At 39.0% G+C, this 20,923-nt stretch overlaps 1 protein-coding gene across 2 annotated transcripts; it reads right to left on the bottom strand.

Annotated features, from left to right (window-relative positions):
* Window positions 1-1,132: 1,132 nt before the first annotated feature.
* synpo2a (synaptopodin 2a) lies at window positions 1,133-19,118 on the bottom strand. Of its 2 annotated transcripts, XM_079461088.1 has the most exons (5): window positions 18,991-19,118; window positions 11,668-11,819; window positions 10,401-11,101; window positions 6,157-9,035; window positions 1,133-3,002 (listed from the first exon to the last, which is right to left on the bottom strand). In XM_079461088.1, exons 1-5 carry the CDS (start codon window positions 19,096-19,098, stop codon window positions 2,454-2,456), a joined length of 4,389 nt encoding a protein of 1,462 aa, XP_079317214.1. In that variant the 5' UTR covers window positions 19,099-19,118; the 3' UTR covers window positions 1,133-2,453. The 2 variants fall into 2 exon arrangements, with proteins under 2 accessions (XP_079317214.1, XP_079317213.1); XM_079461087.1 differs by lacking the exon at window positions 1,133-3,002 and having other exon boundaries at window positions 4,235-9,035.
* Between the last annotated feature and the right edge of the window lie 1,805 nt (window positions 19,119-20,923).

Raw genomic sequence — 20,923 nt, 5'->3', positions numbered from 1 at the left:
TGACTTCACTGTGTTTGTACAGTTCATTCATTAGAGCGTCGTACTTGGGGTCCGAATCAGCAAGGGTTTTTTGGGCAACAAGTGGCAGGAGGTTTCTGATGAGGATTCTGCATGGGATCTGGACTGTGGGGGTCTGGTTCTTAGGAATTTAAACTTTACCCTTGCATTACCGATAGCATATTTTCAAATTCAAATTCAAATTCAAATTCAAATTCAAATTCAAATTCAAATTCAAATTCAAATTCAAATTCAAATTCAAATTCAAATTCAAATTCAAATTCAAATTCAAATTCAAATTCAAATTCAAATTCATTCCAAAGCAATTCAATGCAATGCAATGCAATGCAACGCGATGCGATGCGATTCGATTCGATTCGAATAAAATACAATTAAGTTAAATTAAATTAAATTAAATTAAAATTTTTACTTATATATAATACTTCATGTATGACAGATATAACACATTTTGTGCGATTATATATTACATTAAGAAACTGTTTTCACTCACAAAAAAAGAAAATATATTTAGATTTAGAAGGAAAATGCCTTTGCATTAAAATAAAATCTTTACTCAAGTGCAAGCAGATGATTCTAGACATTTCCTCAAAACTAACTTCACATTTCCTAGCCATTTTTTCACTACTTAAGTTCACAGCTTTGTCGTTATAAAACGTAAAATGTTAATTTAATTTTTAATTTTAAAAATTATTTAATTGAGTGATTCAATCATTTTTAATCATAAGATTGCATTTTAATAAAAAATAGTCTGATGGAAGAATTTGCTAAATGCCTAAAACATCATCCTCGTCATCATTAATTTGACCACTTTTCTGTAATTTTGTAATTTCACTGTTTTGCATTAAGTTCATTTACACTTTTCATTTGTGGTGCATGTACGTAAATGCTTATGGTTAAATGCAATACAACTGGAATTGCACACTCTTATTTACATGTTTGCTGTAATGAATAGCAAGATTAATTTCAGGACCATATTGTGATTCTGCCTTCAAAGATGTTAGCAACTGTTAGAGCTGAAAGTACATCTCTCTGCACTGATTTCTTTCAAGCTATGCGGCATATTTTCTCTTCCAAAAACATTAGTTAATAGATTTCAAAAACACTATATGCTGAGATATTTGAACGTTTTACTTTAATAGAAGTGAATCACAAAATTGTGTGTCATTCAAATTCACATACAATTGGAGCTGTAGACAGAAAATGTCAAATGTTAAACTGTTTGCTTTTCTTTCCGTCAGATGCACTTGACAGCTCAACTATCTATAAGTGCCCAAATCAACATTTACAAATAAACAAATTGACAAAGTTTAGCTTACTGAAAACTACAGTTCCTATGATGAGCAAACTGTGAATTAAGTGCATGCATCTTCATGAAGCATTGTCACATAAATGAACCCTGCAGCACAAACAGTTTACAATGTATCAAAATCTCAAACAAAAATCAAACATTTGATTCATAACTACAATCACAGTAAAACAATGTAAAGAATTTTCATGACGTGTCACACTCTGCGAATGGCAAATGTTTTTTTTAAGAGTGCATTTGTGAAAAAGGGTCATGTTGGATCACAAGAGAGTGATTTTAATCCTTTAAAATGAAACGTATGTTACAAGCACTGTTTGCTGTTTAGTGATTCAACAATTTCTGATTAATTTAGAGCTTTGTAGCGCACAAACACGGTTAAATGAATTAAATGCACAGTTGATCTATTCAAAATAAACTTGCATCCATTTTTGCATCTATATTTTTATATGTTTAGCATGTACTGTATTTACAATCATGCCCAAAATGTTGTTTCACAATAAACACTCAACACTGAAAGTCTTACACATGTTTAAAGTCCTTTAAAGTTGTGTTTGTATTTTGAAGCATTTCCAAGTGAAATGGAATTTCTAGGAGTTAACGGAGTCTAACATACGTCATTTAACATGGAAAGTCATTAATACAGGAATGAAGTGCATTTTCCGATTTTACCTAAAGATTATATGGGGAACACAAATCTTTACAAACTTTTTACAATAAACGCTGCAATATTTCATGAAAAAATAGGCATTGTCAATTAACATTTATACTTTAAGACTTACGCTTCTGACATTTTATGACCATATAGCCCAATTCGCTTCTTTCAACAACTTTCTATTTTGCTTTTATGTTCGCTGTAGGTTTTCTCGTTTTAATGTAGCCTACAAGATCCATTCTCTTTTCCTTTCACATTCACAGCCTGCAAAAAGGTTCCCTAACTTAAAGGGACAGTTAACCCAATTATTTACTCACATTCATGTCATTACAAACCTAGAGGATTCTTTGAAGAACGTCAGTAACCGAATGAAACCGGCCCCAATTGACTCCAACTGTCTGAACATATTATTAAAGGTTTTGAATAACACGAGGATGTATAAATGATCAGAGGTTAAATATTGGGCAAACTATCCCTTTAACGCCTCCATGTGCTGCTATCTTTGTCTTTATTGAGTCTCGGTCCGTAAGGCCCCATTTCCTTGTGATCGCCCTGTGAGAGCCTGAGACTTTCCTCTGTCACCGATCTCTGTGCTGCACACTGTCTAAACGGTGACCCATATGGGATGGGACCGGCCGGTGCTGATGCTGTGCTCTTAGTTGGGGATGGAAATGACAATGGTGATTGCCTCAAACTATCTTTCTGGTACTTTGACAGAGGCTCATACGCAACCTTCGCTTTCCACTCGGCGGGGGGCTCGGGTAAAATCTTACTCTGTGCCGCATAGCGCAGGCTGGAGGCTATCGACTGCTGAATGTCCAGGAACGCAAAGGCTTCGTCCACCAGGCCCAGGGGGTGGCGCGATGCAGCTTCCCAGGGGGTGGGAGATTTGCGACCTCGGTCAAGCCGGGTGGTCTGCCCCATTGGAGGAACATGTCTTGGGGAGGGAGAAGATGAAACTGACCTTGGGCTCAGGCACACTGCTGGAAGTCTAACAGGTGGTGACAAGGATGAGCTCCGAAGCACCTGAAACAATCAAATTGTTTGAGTTAATATTTAATAAGATTAATTGTCATTATTTGAAATAGATTAAATGCAAAGTTGACCACATGTGTAAATGTGTGTGTAAGCCTCTTAAAATTGGTTGGGACTTGTTACGTTTCCTTAATGATCTGGTTTGGTCAAGGATTACTTAAAAATGACATTTATCTGTCTTTAATTGGCTGATTCTGAGCATCTTCGAATGGCTGAATATCTCAATTAAAATTCCATCTTTACCTTTTACTACCAGCTTTTAATTTGATAACAGAGACCCTTCAAGATTTGTTTTGTCCTGTAGTTCTACCAGGTGTCCAAAAGAAATAAATCAAGATGGCACCGAACAAAGCTGAACAAGAGACTATGCTGCCTCCAGCTGGTTAAGATGTGACGTTGCAGGGCTCTTCAATTACTACATTTGATTTGAGAAGTTAAAAGCAATTAAAAAGTAAAACGTTTTAGAATAACAAATGTCATGCTAATATAGTACAAGTGATTTATGCGCTTTCATGCCGTTTGTAAAATGCAGCTAAAACTAAAATTCTATGAAAATGTTATGTGGACAAAAGGTAAAAGATGATGGAAAGAAACAAAGGTGTAAATAAACACATGGAATAATTTTGATTACTTCCACGTTTTATTAAAACATAAATGAACAAGTCAAAACTGATATCAAGGGACAGGTGCCACAAACCTCTCGTCACTTACGGATCATGGGACCAGAGATCACATTTCTCTAAATATAGTTGCTGGATCAGGCCTGGCAGGGCGTTCGTTTAAATCATTGCCACTTTTCTCTGGTTATAAATGTGTATTACTTAGCTCCTCGAAAGTATGATGCAACACAGGCCCATATTTAGAGCAACACTAATCCTGCTGGCATGTCTGTGGGTTTATTTGAGTCAGACATCAAGTCTTATCTCAAGAAATAGAAGTGAACAGGATTTTTATATTCATTATCATTATAGAACATAATCATGTGAAATATGCATATTCTAAACTTAAGAATCTTACCTTTGGGACAAAAGACTGTTGTATCTGATCTCAGATGCCAAAACTGCTGATATGTTGAAGTACTGTTTTTAAACTGACACTTACTACGGACTGTCTAAGATGAAGTGTGGAAACAGAGAGTGGTGAAGGTGCAAAAGTAATGCAAGGAAAGATGGAAGTGACAGAGGACCATGCAAAAGTAAAGAAAAGCAAACAAAACTTGAAGGACATTCATTTTAATGGCACTGTGGTATATCTTACAAATAGTGCACTTTGAAGAATAAAATCACACAAAAAATAAAAAGAAATAAAAAAGAATCAGGAGACAGCAGTTCAAATCTAAATGAACAATTTGTTGAATATTTGTATTTGTTTTTAAAAATTGTGTTTTTAAACTTTATATCAGTTTTCGTTGATGTTCTTTATATTCTGCTAAACAAAGAAATGTAAAACAAACAGAAACACGCTAAATGTAAGTCCTCCTAAAATAAAACAAACAAACAAAAAATAATAACAATCAACAAAGTCTATTTAACTTCATAAAAATACAAATTACGATCTCTGTCCCAGCTTTTGCAAAGTGACATCTATATTTAATCTAGTAACTGAACAACTCTCATGCGGAGTACATTCATTTTTTCACCTAAATCTGTTTTATTTCCACTTGCTCTACTTGGCACAGTCAGTCGCTGTTATCCATACCTTCACATTTAACTATTCATATTCATCAATATGTAATTCTGTCTGTCCACTGAGGTAGTACATAATATGATTTTATAGTCTAGTGAAATATTATTTAGTCAATATTACAGAAACTGTCCATTCTTTTACAAGTCATTTTGATTATATAATATTATATATTTACTCAGTGGCCCTCACATCTGACCATTAATCCCATCTCTTTCTTTTCGACTGTTTAAGCGTTCATGTTTTCTTCCATCACTAACTCAATCAACACTGATTCCCTTTGACCATGTCTAAAACACATAACTACATATACCAGTGTAGTTATTTTTAGCTGAATTAGAACAATAACATATTACCTGTAGTAGCACAGGTCTAAGGAAATAAATACATTCAGCAGAGCATTCTGCTATAAACAAATATCAGGTCAAGGTGGAAAACTCTCTGCCTTCTTTGGTACTACTTATCAAACAGATCTTGTGGTAGTGTTTTGAAGCTTTATGTCTCTACATACTGTACCATATCCTTGTTTTTTTTAGTTTAAGGTAACAACACTGGAAAAACTAAATCATTCAGCATTTTCAGCAGTGCTTGGCTTCCACACCTGGGCCGCACTCTTTTTGGCTGAAAATTTGGGCTTCGGAGCAACAGCAAAATTGCCCCCTGTGGCAGAATCGGCCCTTGCTGCTACTGGGAAGGTTGGTACAGTAGATGGTACAGTATAGGAACTAAGGGCTGGTTGGCAAGACAGTGCAGGACCAGCTGGATATACTGGATTAAGGCCTATCTGATAGGAAGATGAAGAAGGCTGTTGGTAGGGAGGACTTGGAGCTTGTTGGTAAGGACTTAAAGGAGGCTGTTGGTATGCTTGTTGGGGGTTGTATTCTTGTTGATATGGAACTTGAACCGGTTGTTGTTGATAATTATTAAGGACAGGGTGATATGTACTAGGAGGCACTTGGTGGTAAGGGCCATCATGCATAGGGGATGACTGATCAGCCATCCCATAAGGTTGCTGGGCATGTTGTGGCATGAAGCCATAATGGGGAGGACCTTGATTATATGCAATTTGCTGGTTCTGATTTGGAGGACCTAATGCTTGGGCTTGAATTTGGGCCTGGGACTGAGCCTCAGCTGCTTTTTGAGCAGAAAGCTTTTCAGCTGCCTCCTTTTCTGCAGCGAGCTTCTCTGCTGCTGGGCCGTAAGTAAAAAGAGAGGAAATCAGCTGATAGGGTTGATGCTTCATGACATCAAGGACATGAAGAGGTTTTGGGGCAGGTTTATCTTTCTGTTTGCTTTTGTTCTTGTTTTTTATCGAAGGGCTGGAGGAAGGAGGCTGCTTGATAGCACCAGGCGGATATGATGGTGAATGAATCGGATTATACGCCAACGGAGGGGGAGCCCGGCAATTGGGTGAATATCTCCATGAGTTTGACAAAGAAGGTGATGGTGAAGATGGTCTTGCCTTATTTGCCTGTACGGTGGTGGAATCCACAACGTACTTCTCCATTCTAGATTGCCTCTTGGCGAAAAGTTCAGCTCCTTTCCCTCGCAAGGCTGGCATCTCGAAAGCCGAACCAAAACCAGAGAGTGACATGATACTACTTGGTGGAGTAGGAGATGATACTTTCGCCCCACTTGTGTATGAGTTCATTCGGCGTGGAGGAGTGGGCTGGGTGTTTTGAGGTGGACTCCATTGCTTGATTGGTTGGGAAGGCAACTTCTGGGTTTCTGTTTGGGCCATGCTTATTGAGCTTTGCTGATGTTGGGATGCCAAAGCATTTACAACGGGTTGAGACTGAGATTGGGGTGGGGTCCACTGGCTCACAGGTGGCTGTGATGCCTGCTGCTGGGGTTTCTGTGCCCATGTAGGTTGCACCTGAGGCTGAGGTGATGGCTGTGTCTGACCCCAGGATGGCTGAATTTGACTCTGTGCCGGTGTCCAAGTGCTCATTATCTGTTGCGAATGCTGTTGAGAAGCCGGTTCTTGTGCCCACTGTGGCTGTGGTTGGGACTGGGATGCCATTGGTTCCCAATGATTTGTGGGATGCTGCCTCAGTGCTGTGGGATGGGGTGGTGCTTGAGTTTGTTGAGACCATGGTGCTTGAACTGGACTTTGTGGTTGGTTCCATGCGTTTGTAAGTTGCTGTGTTGGCAATTGCGGTTTGGCTTGAGTGACCCAAGGTGGTTGGGGTTGACTCTGAGGTTGAGCCCAAATAGGTTGTTGCTGTTGCTGAGGGGCTGACACCCAAGATGGCTGAGACTCTTGGATATGCGGTTGTTGGGCCCAAGATGGCTGTACATGATCTTGATTTTGTTGCCAGACACTGAGACAAGGATGTGCTGACTCAGGTGCCTGAGACCATGGGGTTTGTGGTGTTGACTGATTTGGACCTGGAGCCCAAGAATGAATTTGAGACTGTGGCTGCGTTTGCGGTGGTGACTGATGTTTGGTTTGGGGTGAAGTTTGAGTCTGTGTTCCCCAAGAGGGCTGAGATGGTGTTGCAGCAGGGGCTTGCAATTGAACATCTGAAGAGAGTTGAGACTGTGTCATACATTGTGAGTGTGCATGAGACTGTTTTTGAGATTGGACTTGCAGTTGGACCTCATTTGGACCCCAGGCACTCGCAGGAGGCTGTTGATGACCTTGGAGGAGAGCTGGATCCCATGACCTCACAGACAGATCTGACTGCACAGGGGGTGGTGGGACATGATGAGAAGAACTAACTTGCTGCTGGGGTTGTTTCTCACTCCAAGTCTTTGTTTGCTGGGTTGGTTCCATTGGAGATTCGGGTTGCTTCCATGCATTACCTGAAGCAAGTTGATCCATGCCGTGTGAATCCTCCTGGGACTCAGGTGCCAGTTTAGGATCCTCTGACATTGTCGGGGCAGCCATTTCAGGCACAGGGACAGGAGTAACATCAGCATCAGTCGCTGGAGCCTCGGCAGGTGCAGAGACACTATTTTCAGTATGCTGTTGAATTGGTTGATCAGCACTTTCTGGCTGAGCAGACCATGGAGGACACACTGGATTTATGTGAGGTTTAGGAGCAACTGGTGGTGGAGTTTTTTGTTTTACCTTTGGAGACTGAAGAAAGTTGCAAGCTTCAGCTCCTAAACTTAAATAATCTTCTTCTTGGCAATTTTCAAAACCTGCTTTTCTGTTACCCTTGTTAAGGAGATTCAACAGCTCCGGGTTGGGTGAAACCTTGGGAGACTCTTTGAAAGTGAACATAGGCTTATTTGCAGTTCTTCTCCTTGTATCTTGCAAGATACCAGTCTTGATAGCAGGCACAGATATACGCTCATCACGGGAAGCAATCTGTTCCCCTTGTCCCAATGTATACCCAGATTGTTCTTGGTTACCTGCACTTGTGGATGGGGAAAATGGAGCTGCCATTCTATTTTGAACCGAAAATGGCTTGGCACTCCTGTTTGCCACTGAAACCTGCGTTTCGCTCATTTGCTGATCAGACATGCCATTCATATGATGTGAATACTGCTGCACTTGCTGCTGCTGGAAGTGTTGTTGTCGATTACATGATTGCAAATGCTGATACATTTTTTGTTGCTGGTAATCTTGCTGTTGCTGATACTGTTGCTGGTACTGCAGCTGCTGTTGATAGTCTTGATACTGCCGCTGCTGCTGCTCCTGCTGCTGCTGCTGTTGTTGTTGATAATATTGTTCTTGATATTGTTGGTATTGCTGCTGCTGCTGCTGCTTTTGAGTTGATATGCTGTGATGCAAATTTACATCCATGTAATTCTGGGTCTCTTGTGCTTGCATGTAAGTGCGCTCATCGGTGTGTTGATACATTTGATGGGGGTCTGGAACCTGCAGCCCTTCGACGGGGATCCCTTTACTTCTTAAGTCTTCATGCTCAGCTACTATATCATCCATGCGTTGCTTACGCTGAGCAAACATGAGGGCTCCTTTACCCTTGGTCTCAGGTAGCGCTTCCATATCCTGCTGGCTGTCGAGTTTGCGCTCTATCTCAAGTAATCCCGTGTCCCAGTCAAAATTCACTATCCTTTTCTGGCCCGAGGCATTGGTGAAGAAATCCTCATCAACTTCAGTTTCACCAGTGGCTAGAATGGTGATTTCAACAGCGTGAGCCTCCTTGTTGTCGTCTTCACTGTTGTCCTCAAAATCTGGTTCGTCCTCACCAGTACCGTAGCTTACAAGTGTATACTTCTTGGCCCTTTGTCTATGCTTCTTGAACATCAACACCCCCTTATTATTCGGGTTGTGGGCAGGAGCAGTTAGGAGGAGAGCGATACGCTTGCATTTAGACTTGGCCTCCTTCAACTGCTTCTCTGAAAGGCTTTCGCTACGCCGGAGCCCTAAAATTGATAAAAAAAAGGGAGGGGGTTTAGGGTATAGGTCATAAAGGAAGGACACTGCACATGCTTGCTTCTGGTGGCCTAGTTAACTGTATATGATGCATAAAAATAGCACGGTTATCTGAGCAGCCAATAAATCATTTCATTTGAGACGTCAAGCTATCTTAGTCTTAACTAATGTGATACCAGATACATAATTGTTTGTAAAAAAATGCTGTTGGATTTCATTTTAGAAAATAGTAATTTATATTTATATTCAATCCTAATAAAATGATGTTGCTGTTTTAATAATAAAATTGAATTTGTGGGTCTCCTGGCACACATAAGACAATGACCTAATAAGTCAATTCCCCAAGCACGGTCACCAATTAACCAAATCTCTGATCCATGTATAACATCCTGACATTACCATAAGTCTCTTGCAGCTGTTAATGTGTTTCTACAACATGTTACACTAAGCCAATAGCAGACCTGGTGAAAAAAAAAGTAAAAATAGTCCATGTCAAGGTTTGCTAGTGCCAGGGTGCTAATATAAGCCCATATGTGTGTTGTTAAACACTGTTAAATCACCCTTTCATGTCAAAGGCAACAAGATGCACAGTTCCACTGTGTGTAAAATGAAAGGCACAATGTTCCTTCTAGATGTCTTTGTTAATCTTTTCAATATAGCCTAGACTACGCACACCTGAAAACTAACCATCTTAAGTTTCTGAATCTCATTTTTTTAGCCTCAGGGTGGAAATAGTGATAGACGAGTGCTTCCCCTTTTCAGTGCTGCTAAGATGGCCAATTTTTAAGGATCGGGTAACGGGCCGGTGTCGCACATGCTGGTGTCTGTCAAATGGCACTTCTGCAAGCATCATTAGCATGCCCGTGTTTTATTCTTAACTTCACCAGTCATGTCACCCTGTAAGCCCCCACCCGATTACAGCTACTCAGCGAATCAATTCTATTTGAGAAATCTTATCTAAAACTAAAAATATACAATATTATAGACATACTGACGTATACACAACATATAAGCTCTAACCATTTATAACACACATATATAACTAATAAAAAACCTTAATTAACACATATATTTTCTTTTAAAGTTTCACAACAGAATGGCAAAGATTGAATCGATATTCACAACAAAGCAAGAAAATGGCTTTACAGTGGATTATAAAGAAACTTAGTCATAGCATAAATTGTGTGGTCAGTGCTTTTTAAACTATAATTCTAGATCAGTGAACAAACACCAGAAGTTTACAGCAATAATATCTTAAACCCAAGTATTTAAAATAAGAAATCGCGTCTACTACTGCAAACAGATACCCTTCGACACTATAAGAAGCAACATCATGAAAATGAGATGTTACTTACTGGCGTGCCTTGCCCGGTGCTTGTTGGGATGGTTGACCTCCCTCTCCGAATCGGAGTCCCACTCCTCTGAGGGAAGTCCAAAGGACACAGAGGAGGAGGTGGGAACTTCTTCAGTGTGCCCTCCTTCTTCGCCAGGAGAATCCAACCGGTCACTGGCATCTGCCCCCTCCTTTTCAGAACCACATAATCGTTGTACTGTTACCCGAAATTGTTTCTCAAAAGTTGGGGTCTTGCTTACCAACACGCCCCGTTGCCCGAGAGGCTGCCGGTCTTGTCGGGGAATAAAAAGGGGGAATCCCGGGGTAAAAGTAGTAAAGATCTCAGTTGTATTTTTATGATGTACGTCTCCCACAGCTCCACTAGCACTGCCCAGTGAAGTACACTGTGGCTCTTCGAGGGTGGTCTCGGAGAGGGACAGTTGCAATTTGACCACAGATCCTGGGGTCACCTCTATTCTGGTGTCTCCTCCTCTCGGGGCATAGCTGTTTCTACCTTTACTCCTAGAAGTAGGTATTTGAACTTGAGTCCGGATCAGCCGAGTCCCTCCGGGACTCTCCGCATCACTGTCGGTTTCCCCATAATATGCTTCGTCCTGGGATTCAAAGAAGTACAGTTCCTGTGGGTCACGGGGCCTGGATGGGGATGGGATGCATAAAGTGGTACTAACTGATTTCAGACTCTTTGAAGGTTGGCTACAGCATCTACAGCAAAGAGATCACAGTTAAAACATGCTGATGTTTAGACTCATTCGAAACTCAAGACGTCCTCTTCACATGTAAGCAAACAAAATGACCTAAAAACTTACACTTTCAGTTAACGCTGAGGGGACATGAATATTAAAACGTAGACACAAGAATACCTTGTATGTCTCTGAAACATGTATAGTTGGTTTGAATTCAATGAATACACAATGAGCGTCTGTCTACTTAAAAGGTCAGGACGGTCAATAAATCGAGAAAATCCGTAAATGATGATAAACAATTCAAATAAGTAATACATCATTCAGCGCAACGTATCCATTATTAGACGAGGTTTATATGTTATGTCATTATTATACAAAAAGCTTAGTTCACACCCCAAAGCAAAAAACCCTACATATTAACTGTCAATATATTACATAACGGTATATTGAATATACAGTAGATGTGAAATTGCTGCTTTTGATTTCATAATAAGTTCAAAAGACATACATTGTAAAGTTTTAAGTTAAAGCAGTAACAAGAGCTCAGTATTTATCTAAGGCATATTTGTCCAAGCAAAAGAGTACCTTTTGACAAGCAGCTGTAGACAGTCAGCTGATGCCTCAATGAGATCAATAGCCTCTGAGAGACTAAGGTTAGAGCACGACTTGCCATTTACTGACAACAACTCATCATTCTCACACAATCCCGCCAGAGCCGCACAGCTGTCCCCCTCTATCTATAGGAAAGATAACAAACACAGATTTATTTACAGTAACGGTCCAGCTACATCCTTAAGGATTGTACGTAATGAAATGCAAAAAAGATGAACATGGTCAATTTACTGAAACACCAAAAGAGACATTTGTGAGATTCTTACTTTATTTTCTCAATTAAACAAACAAATAAAAGTATGAGATGCAGGAGAATTATGCAAAGGTAAAAAAAATATTTTCTTCTTTTATTTGATGATTCCATTATTTCCCTTAGAGACTGGAGACTGTGTATCTTAATTTAGACCAAGTGTCTCTACTTCACAAATCACAACAGCTGCGTGTCCAATGACTACACAGTGGTGTGTGTCCCATTAGCCTGGCATAAGCATTTCGACGTAAGATTTAATATCAGTCCTTTGTAACTTTAAGTCTGTCATAAATCAGCTCCGCTAAAAGGTCAAATCCTCGGCCGAGCAATTGTCCCTCCAAATTGTCACCATTAATGAGTGCAGGGTACAATAAAACACAGCACATGATAGCAAGATGCCAAGCAACATAAATGGCGAATTAATATTGGTAAAGGTTTGCGTGAACATGTTTTAAATCAGTACAAAATGTAAAAACAATGAATACCAAGATGACCTTGCGTAAGCGGTGTATGGCGAAGCTTTGCTTTTCAGTTGATTTTGTAAAATCAAAAAGGGCATCAAAATCAAAAAGGGCATTTAGCTACTTTATTTGATTCAAACTCGGGCCAAGACATGTTGCACACATCACGTGATAATCAACAGCTTCATGTGATCGCATGTGACTTAAACAAATAACCAATTACAAAGGTAAACGAGCAATAGATAAAATACTGTTAAAATAAACGCACGTGTTTAGTTGTCAAAATGAGAGGAAAAATACATTTATGAGGGTAACATTCATTCTGAAAAATCAGAAAACGTATTTAAAAATCATATCATCATCTTGTGTGCTCATATCATTAGGGTTTCGAGCACGAAGTGCTGAAAACCTATTGTTTTTGTAAGGATTTTTATTCTTCTTCTTCTTCTTCTTCTTCTTATTATTATTATTCCGCCATAAAACGCGTTGCCCAGCCCAAACCGTAAGTCGTAGAAACTCGAGACTTTGTCGGATGGTTGTAGTCTTGCACGCTACTCAGATACTCGGAGCCAGCCATGTCGGTCCATAGGTGGCGCTATAGCGATGGCCAATGCGTTTGGGCTCAATGCTCGTAAACCGGATGTCGCACTACAAAGTGTTTGGTGTCATTGGAATCCTTGGCTCCAAACTTAAAAAACGTATATCTCCGATTTCATTTCCGGTATGCAAATTTTTCCGCTAATTTGCATTTTATGAAAAAAAAAAAAAATGAACTAGTCCCTGGATTTTTGCCCGATCGGAACCAAACCAACGCTGATGAATTCTGTGGAGTGTGAATATGAATAATCATAAAAGGAAGTTGAAATTTCGATTCAGGGTCCCTAGGGGGCATCAAAACGTCCGAACCGGAAGTAGCCTGTTTCACTAAAATGACCATAACTCGTGAACCGTTTGAGCTATCTTCACGGGGCTTAGACCGTATATGTAGACCCTCAGTCCGGGGTAACAATAAAAAAGAATCGGTGTTTGGTCACTAGGTGGCGCTATAATAGCAAAGAAGTCGAAAAAGGCTCTAACTACGCAACCGTTTGCCCGATTGACTTATTATTTGGTATGGTGTGTCTTTGTGTCATGCACCGTGACTGTATAAAAGGACTTTGACGTTTCTCAAAAAACATGGCCGCTATCGGCCAATGAATTTTGAGCACTCATTACACAGGGTTAACAGGGGCCGATCAAAATGACACTCGCTGGGCTTGTTCGACTCGTGGTCCTGAAGGTCTGTAAGAAATATGAACTCATTCGGCCACCGGGGGGCGAAGTAACGGTTTTAGAGTGCATAAACAATTGTGTATCACGTGACATTTGACATATACTCAAACTATTTACATCATATGATAGTTCTTCTCATTCTGAACAACTTTGTCTCCTGACACGCTTCTGTCAATCAAACGGTTCGTGAGTTATCGCTGACGATGTCAAAAATCTACTTTCGCGAACTAGTCCTTGGTTTTTCAACCGATCGGAACCAAACCAATGCAGATGACTTCTGTGGAGTGTGAATGTAAATAATCATTGAAAAAAAGTTGAAATTTATATTCATACACGGTAGGGGGGGGCAAAAACTGAACTGGGCGGAGCCTATCACATTAAAATGGCCATAAATCCAGAACGGCTTAACACATCATCATGGGGCTTGGAATAAATGTGTAGACCATCACTCTGAGGTCACCTTCAAAAGAAGGTGGCGTTTGGACACTAGGTGGCGCTAAAACAGTAAAAATGGCAAAATTGACGTGTATTTCATTACTTAAACAATTGTGTATCACGTGACATTTGACAAACACACAAACTATTGATATCATATGATAGCTCTTCTCATTCTGAACAAATTTGCCTCTTGATCTGTTGATGTCAATCAAATGGTTCAGGAGTTATTGCTGATGATGTTAAAATCGTACTTTTGCAAACTAGTTCTTTGATTTTCAAGCAATTTCAAAATTTCCACCATAGTAGAATTCTCTGGACTCTCTAGGTCAACAATGATTAAAAACATGTTGAGTTTTTTTTGTTGTGTGACCATTACAGGGTCCTTTTTTATATTAACATGAATAATGTACGTTAAAGGTTGCTACTCCTTAATAAATAATCCAACTGACTTGCAATTAAGTAGTATTATACATATTATGACTCAAAACAAGCATGCTCATCAGAAGAGGCATAGCTTCATAAAAGTCCAAAAGGCGAAATATTCATTCAAATGGGCTTTTCATACATGTCTTTGTAAGCATGCGTAGTCTGCATAGACCGTTACTGATCACCTAAGTCAAAATTCTGGGTCTAAAGGCCTATCATTCATTGAGGATGTGTGTTAGGGCCATTTCTGAAATGGATTTGACTAATTTATCCTGATAACGTGAGTCTCGCTACTGAATTATACGAATGACTTGATATGAGAAAATGTAATCTATGTCCTATATGTGCATGTGTGTGTGAGCATGCCTGGGTCTGTATGAGCCAATGCTGACCCTTTGACTCGTTTTTCTGGGTGTGGGGTTGTATTGTCGATTGTGGACATGTTAGTTTGCCATCCCTGAGACTGGTCGACGTTTACTTACCTAAACTTCTCGAAACCCGATAATTGCTGCTTGCAGCTATATTTTGGTTTTGGCATTGTGTTACAGTCATTGTTCCTGCCCTGCGTTTCCTATAAATCGTCACTAGAGGTCAGTCGAATAAAAAGACATTGTGCAACTGCTCTGCATCTGTTCTCAGTTTAACATTTGCAAAGAAATACATTACCAATTTATGTACATTTATATACCCGTTAAAATGTATTAAAAATAGCAACTGCTCAGCAATGATGCTGTATTTTGTCTTTAAAAATAGGAAAGCCTTTTAAAGCCAGTGGTATTGGAGTAACAGCACTGGTCTCCGTATAAGGGCAGTACAGAAAGGTACAGTGCCTGTCACTGCTCAAATAAGAGACCGGCTCCGCTGCCAGATGAGCACAATAATTCCAATCCAAAAAAGGAGGGAAAGCCGTTGGTGTCTGACATGTGTAATGTGACCAGGAAGGTAAATGCAATTTGATTTAAATGGACTGCAACAAACAGGAAATGTTACAATATTCAAGAACTCAAGATAATAAAGAACTGAAGAAACATTCTTCAACCGTAAACACAATTGCAAACCAAGCACCAATGCCAGAGACCATACCAAGAGTATACCGTACGGTCTTAGATGAAGAGACAACAACCTTTTTATTACATTAAAAATGTTACAGTAGTTCATGCAGTTTGAAAGGGAAACAAAGGGCTTGATACATTGTATCGAAATTGATTTGATTAGAATAGTATTTATAAATCGAAAGATACGCTTTCCCAAATGCACTAAAACATCATAAACAATCTTTCTTTGGCTTAAAAGTGACTCCACAGGAGATCTTTGTTACATAGACGGTATAATCAAACATTATCTGTCAAACCGACTTACATTTTATTACACAACTGTGAAAAAGAAACCACAATCATTTTGTTCTCATGCACACTGATTAAAAACAATGTGCTGGAAACCTCACTACTGGAAAGTTCTCACGTACCTCTCGGCTCTTTCTTCCACAGCTTACAGCAATTATCATTCTGAAACTCCAACAGACATTTCAGGTAAAATGAACCATGGTGGTCCACAGCTTGTCAGGTTCCTGTTGTTAAATCCACATTAACCGAGCATGTACTTGTGCCGTAGCGGTAAGATGGAGTTTGTGTGTGTGTGTATAAATCTAGCAGAAATTTAGATGATACGGTATACACGAGAGCCAACATTTACTATTTGTGTGGTAGGGTGCACTAGACATTTTTCTAATTACAAAGGAGGTGCGTGATAGAAAAAATGAGAATCACAGGCTAAATGGCTTAAGGTCAAGCATAATTCATCACTGCTGATTGCTGGAAACTTTCCATAGATCTAACTGGTTGTTGTCAAAATATTTTTGTAGGTGCACTTTCAAACGGGGACGGTATACATTTGTACTGAAAATGAACTCACAGCTTGGCCCACATTAAGCCCTCTTGTCTATGTCATAAATCATGACTTGATAGAACAAAGGAGCGGACTTTTGGTGAACCAAAGGTCTTTGCCATGTTAAGCCTGCAAAATATATTTAGGCGATTAATAAATGTTTGAAGCGAAATATCTATTTTGTGCAGAGAAGCAAAAAATACATTTTACTTGGTCACACTGCATGGGGTATACAAATACAAATACAGATATGCCGTCTTTCAATCCTCATAATCGTGCTAGAAACAAACACCCTTCAGTGTGTGACACCATTGGGATCACAATGAACAAATGTCCATCAGCAACAGTATTTCACAGCTTCTTCTTACATACAATTTTAGAAACGTTTCTGTGGTCAGTTTGCCTTTCAGCTCTTTAAAAATATCTCGAGTCAGGTAAAAGGTATGTCTCCCAGATGACACAGACGAGAGATTACTCTACAAAGAGGTGCTGAGAAGGCAAGTATCTGTGATACCATCAACCCAGGTTCTCTCATAGCAGTGCAGGCAAACATTTGACCACCCGGCTAAAAGAATAGTACAAATCAGGACAAATAGAAACTAAGATAAATTCTAGCTGATTTCGAAAACATATCTTGACTTATGGGACTTCAAACTTCAGACATTTAACTTAAATTAATTTATTAAATTAATTTATTTCTCAGGAAACTTATTTCATATTTTTTCTTCTGCAGAACACAAAAGAAGATATTTTAAAGAATGTTGGTAACCAATCCACATTGACCCCTGTTGACTTCCATTGTATGGACACGAAACCACCGAGACATTTCTCGAAATATCTTCTTTTCGGTTCCACAGAAGAAAGAGTCTTCTACACGTTTTGATTGAGATGAGGCAAAACAAATGATGACAGAATTTGTCATTTTGGCTTAACTGTTAAATGTTCCCATTCTAGCCCATCCAAAAATATATTACCGCACATCAAAGTTCCAAAACTTTGCCAGTTTTATGCTTTGAAAGGTTCCGAATTTGAACGTGGAATCGATAAAGTCTCCTGTGAGTCTCTTTGTTAGTAATTCTGCCATATTATTTAAATAATTTAAAACACAAAGGAACATACAAATTTGAATATAAAAAACACTGTAACTTGTTTACAGTATCAATCAAAACTAAACCCTGACATACTGCTTTGCTTAAAAACCATGAATAAGCTAATATCAGAAGTATGTGTTTGAGCAGACGGCATAAATCCACTCCAGATTACTTTAATGGTGTCTTTAGTGGACTTTATTTCAAAGGAATTGTTTTGACAGAGAAATAAGGTTTACTGAAATCCAGTATGTAATGGTTATGAGACACTAGTTGTTAGCTGCCAGCGGGTCAGCACAGTGTAGTTATACCTTTATGAGGGTTTAACTTTTGGTTAATATCATTCTTAAATGAGTGCCAAAGCTAAAGTATTGAGTCTACGAAAACCTGTAATCATTCAATTGGGGACTATATAAGCAACACGATCACATAAATGGCTATTATTGTTTTATTGAATTATAAAATAAATAGTGTATCTGGTGCAAACGTTTTATGCAGCTACAAAATATTTCTGCCTTAAAGGGATCAAAATGATACAAATGATGTCATCATTTATTCACCCTCATGTTGCTCAAAACTGTATATGACTCTTCTGTGGAACACAAAAGAAGATGTTTTGAGAAATGCCTCAGTGCTTTGTGTCCGTACAATGGCAATAAATGTTGGTTATCAACGTTCCTTAAAATATATTTTTTGTCTTCTGCAGAACTTACTATTGACAAATGCGACTCACATATAAGATTGATGTTTTATGTGTTTCATGTCTAAAAAAGTAAAACTGATAAACTCTTATCGTCACCTCTGTAATGTACACATTCTGTGACATTTCAACAGTTAAAGCCCCTCAACACTAACAGTTTAGATTCTTGATAACTAAGTAATAACAGATAGTCTGAACTTGGCCAGCAAACTTTGTTAGCTTTGCTGTGACCATATAAGGACCCTTGCTCAAGTCTGAGAGACAGGCAGAGCCTGCGCAGCTCAGATCCCCCTATAAAACTCACCTAAAGAAAAACAACTTGGCCAATAAACATTTATCAAATCAAACTGGCCAACCTAACCTCTGTTGGTGGCCACTTGAGGTTATCAACATAATCAACTAACAGTAACAGCCGCTAACAACATTGCACATAAACCCAGAAAGAAAACAGTAAGTGGTCATTGTTCTGTGGTCTTATATAACTGCATCATTAGCTGGAGACTATTTAGTCTAACCATAGGCAACAAACTTGATACTCAAATGTATCCTAAACCAATCCAATATCATCCAGGAACAAAACTTTACTGTCATGTTAAACTAAAAGTATCACATGACATACACCATTGAACTTTTCAATTTTTTAAACTAATACTAAAATTATGGATGCTTTATTTAAAAAAACTAACACCAAAAAAATAAAGTCATAGAAAGGAAAAAACAATGTCTGCCATTATTACATTATGGACAGTGTTCTTCAGAAATATATTGAAGTCTCACCTCGAACACCTGAAGAGGATGTTGCTGTTCTTGTGCGCTCTGGCGCAGTCTGAAGCCCCATGGCGCGCCACCGCGCAGCGTTACGCACACATAATCTCCAGTGACCATCCTCCTGCGCAGCTCTCCTCCAGACTGCGAGAGATGAACTTTCTCCTTCTCGATATCTGAAACTGACTTCGGTGGGTGTAAAACCACAAAAGTTGGAGTCCGGCCCTCTTTTGGCGTCATTTTTCAGAGACCTTCCCGAGGAGCGTTAACCGCTGCGTTCTCAAGGGTTTCAAAGTAACGAGCATCTAATGCGTTTTTATTAGAAATCGTAAGAATTTATGTTCAGAATAAAAACGACCACACATAGAGGAAGATTAAATGTTGAGACACACTTACTCGGTTCTTAAAATGATTTGTAAACCTATTTACAAAAGCATACGTGAGTTGCGGAAAAGTTTGAACGTGCCTACTAATCTTTTAGGTGCCAACTGCTGACATTTTCAACAGGTAGTTAAATAATACAGGTGTTTGTTTATTTTGTACACAGTGTATCAGTATTTGAAAAAATAACTTTCTTATAGAACAACATGTTCTGCATTTATTTGACTAACCTGTCAATGTATTGTGTCTTAAAACAAAAATCTTGTTGTTCATTCTCTCCTTTGCTCACTGCAGCTTTAATCCTCCTGGTTGCATGGCCTTGTAAACCAATCATATGTTTAGCTTGTTGACAAAATGTTTATATATCCATCCTACTGGTAAGTCGCTTTGGATAAAAGCACATGTAGAATGTAGAATCGTTGTTAAAACTGTCCTCCAACAAAAAAAAAAGAAAAGAAAGAAAACAGAGTAAAGCCACACCATGATCACGTCAACAAGAGAAAATATATTTTTCATGAAAGTCAGTTGATAACAGGGCAAGATGTTATGTAAAACCATAGTTCCAGACATAAAGTGGTATTATTTCTGGCATGCAGATAAGACTTGGAGGCTTTGTGCCAAGAATTTCCTATCCTTTTTTATGTAATGATATAAGAATTCAAGTTTTTACTATTCATGGAGTCTGACTCTCACCACTGTGATCAAAAATGGTCATTAGCAAAATCTGATTAAATCTAATATGAAGCCAGAATATTTACCATGCCAACTGCCACTGTTCATCTCTGTTTGGAGTAAGAAATGTGAAGTACTTATTTGCTCAGAGCCGGTAATCTGAGACTGGCAGATCATAAAGGACTTTAGTGAAGAAAGCCTCCAGGACCACCAGGGAAAGACTGCAGAATATTTATTAATTTGAGAATGGTTAAAGCACCACAAAGCCAAAAGATTAGAACGTGTTTGTTAGACTTTATGGAGTCTGTATTTCACAGGTTACTCTTCAAAAGTAAGAAAAATACAATCAAAAAGTAATATTAAGGGCAAATACATCACAGACCTCTTTTAACACAGTTTGGGTGAAATATATATTTATCCTACATATAAAAAGATGTAATCCCCAATAAGTATACTGCAACATCATTATAGTTTCCCATTGAAATACGTACATTAATATTCAATGTTGTATGTCCCAAATATAAGTCAGGCGGTCATCTGTTGAATTGTATTGTGCTATTAGACTAATCATGAATGATGTCATTTTCTCTTTTTAAATTGAGGAGCTCTTATTCAGAATAGTGCAAGTGAACTTAAAGATGCTGTTCTTGTAATGGCCAGAATGAACGGAATGGCGTTTGCTGCGCACATCTGCATCCTTGCTGACGTGTTCCTGTAAAGACTTAAGATTGTCACAAGACAGTGCAGTTGTTTTACTACCAGAGAAGACCTCAGTACAGACGCTTTAGCCTAGGAAGTCCCGCCTTCAAGTACAAAGAGCCAATCATTAAGACTAACGGTTCTTTAGGGGAGGGGCTGTGCACCGAGTGACGCGAAGCGCTTGCCAGCTTCT

This window comes from Barbatula barbatula (assembly GCF_947034865.1).
Source record: "Barbatula barbatula genome assembly, chromosome: 1".
Classification (NCBI taxonomy): domain Eukaryota; kingdom Metazoa; phylum Chordata; class Actinopteri; order Cypriniformes; family Nemacheilidae; genus Barbatula; species Barbatula barbatula.
The sequence above is the reverse complement of the archived record's forward strand: the minus strand, read 5'-3'. Positions and strand labels throughout refer to the sequence as shown.

Excerpts from the sequence above, each read along its gene's own strand:
- synpo2a (XM_079461087.1), bottom strand. The coding sequence starts at position 19,098 with ATGGTCACTGGAGATTATGTGTGCGTAACGCTGCGCGGTGGCGCGCCA. Across the intron at positions 11,102-11,667 it reads CTACAGCTGCTTGTCAAAAG|ATGCTGTAGCCAACCTTCAA; the intron begins GTACTCTTTTGC and ends TCTTTGCTGTAG. Across the intron at positions 9,036-10,400 it reads GCACCGGGCAAGGCACGCCA|GGCTCCGGCGTAGCGAAAGC; the intron begins GTAAGTAACATC and ends TATCAATTTTAG.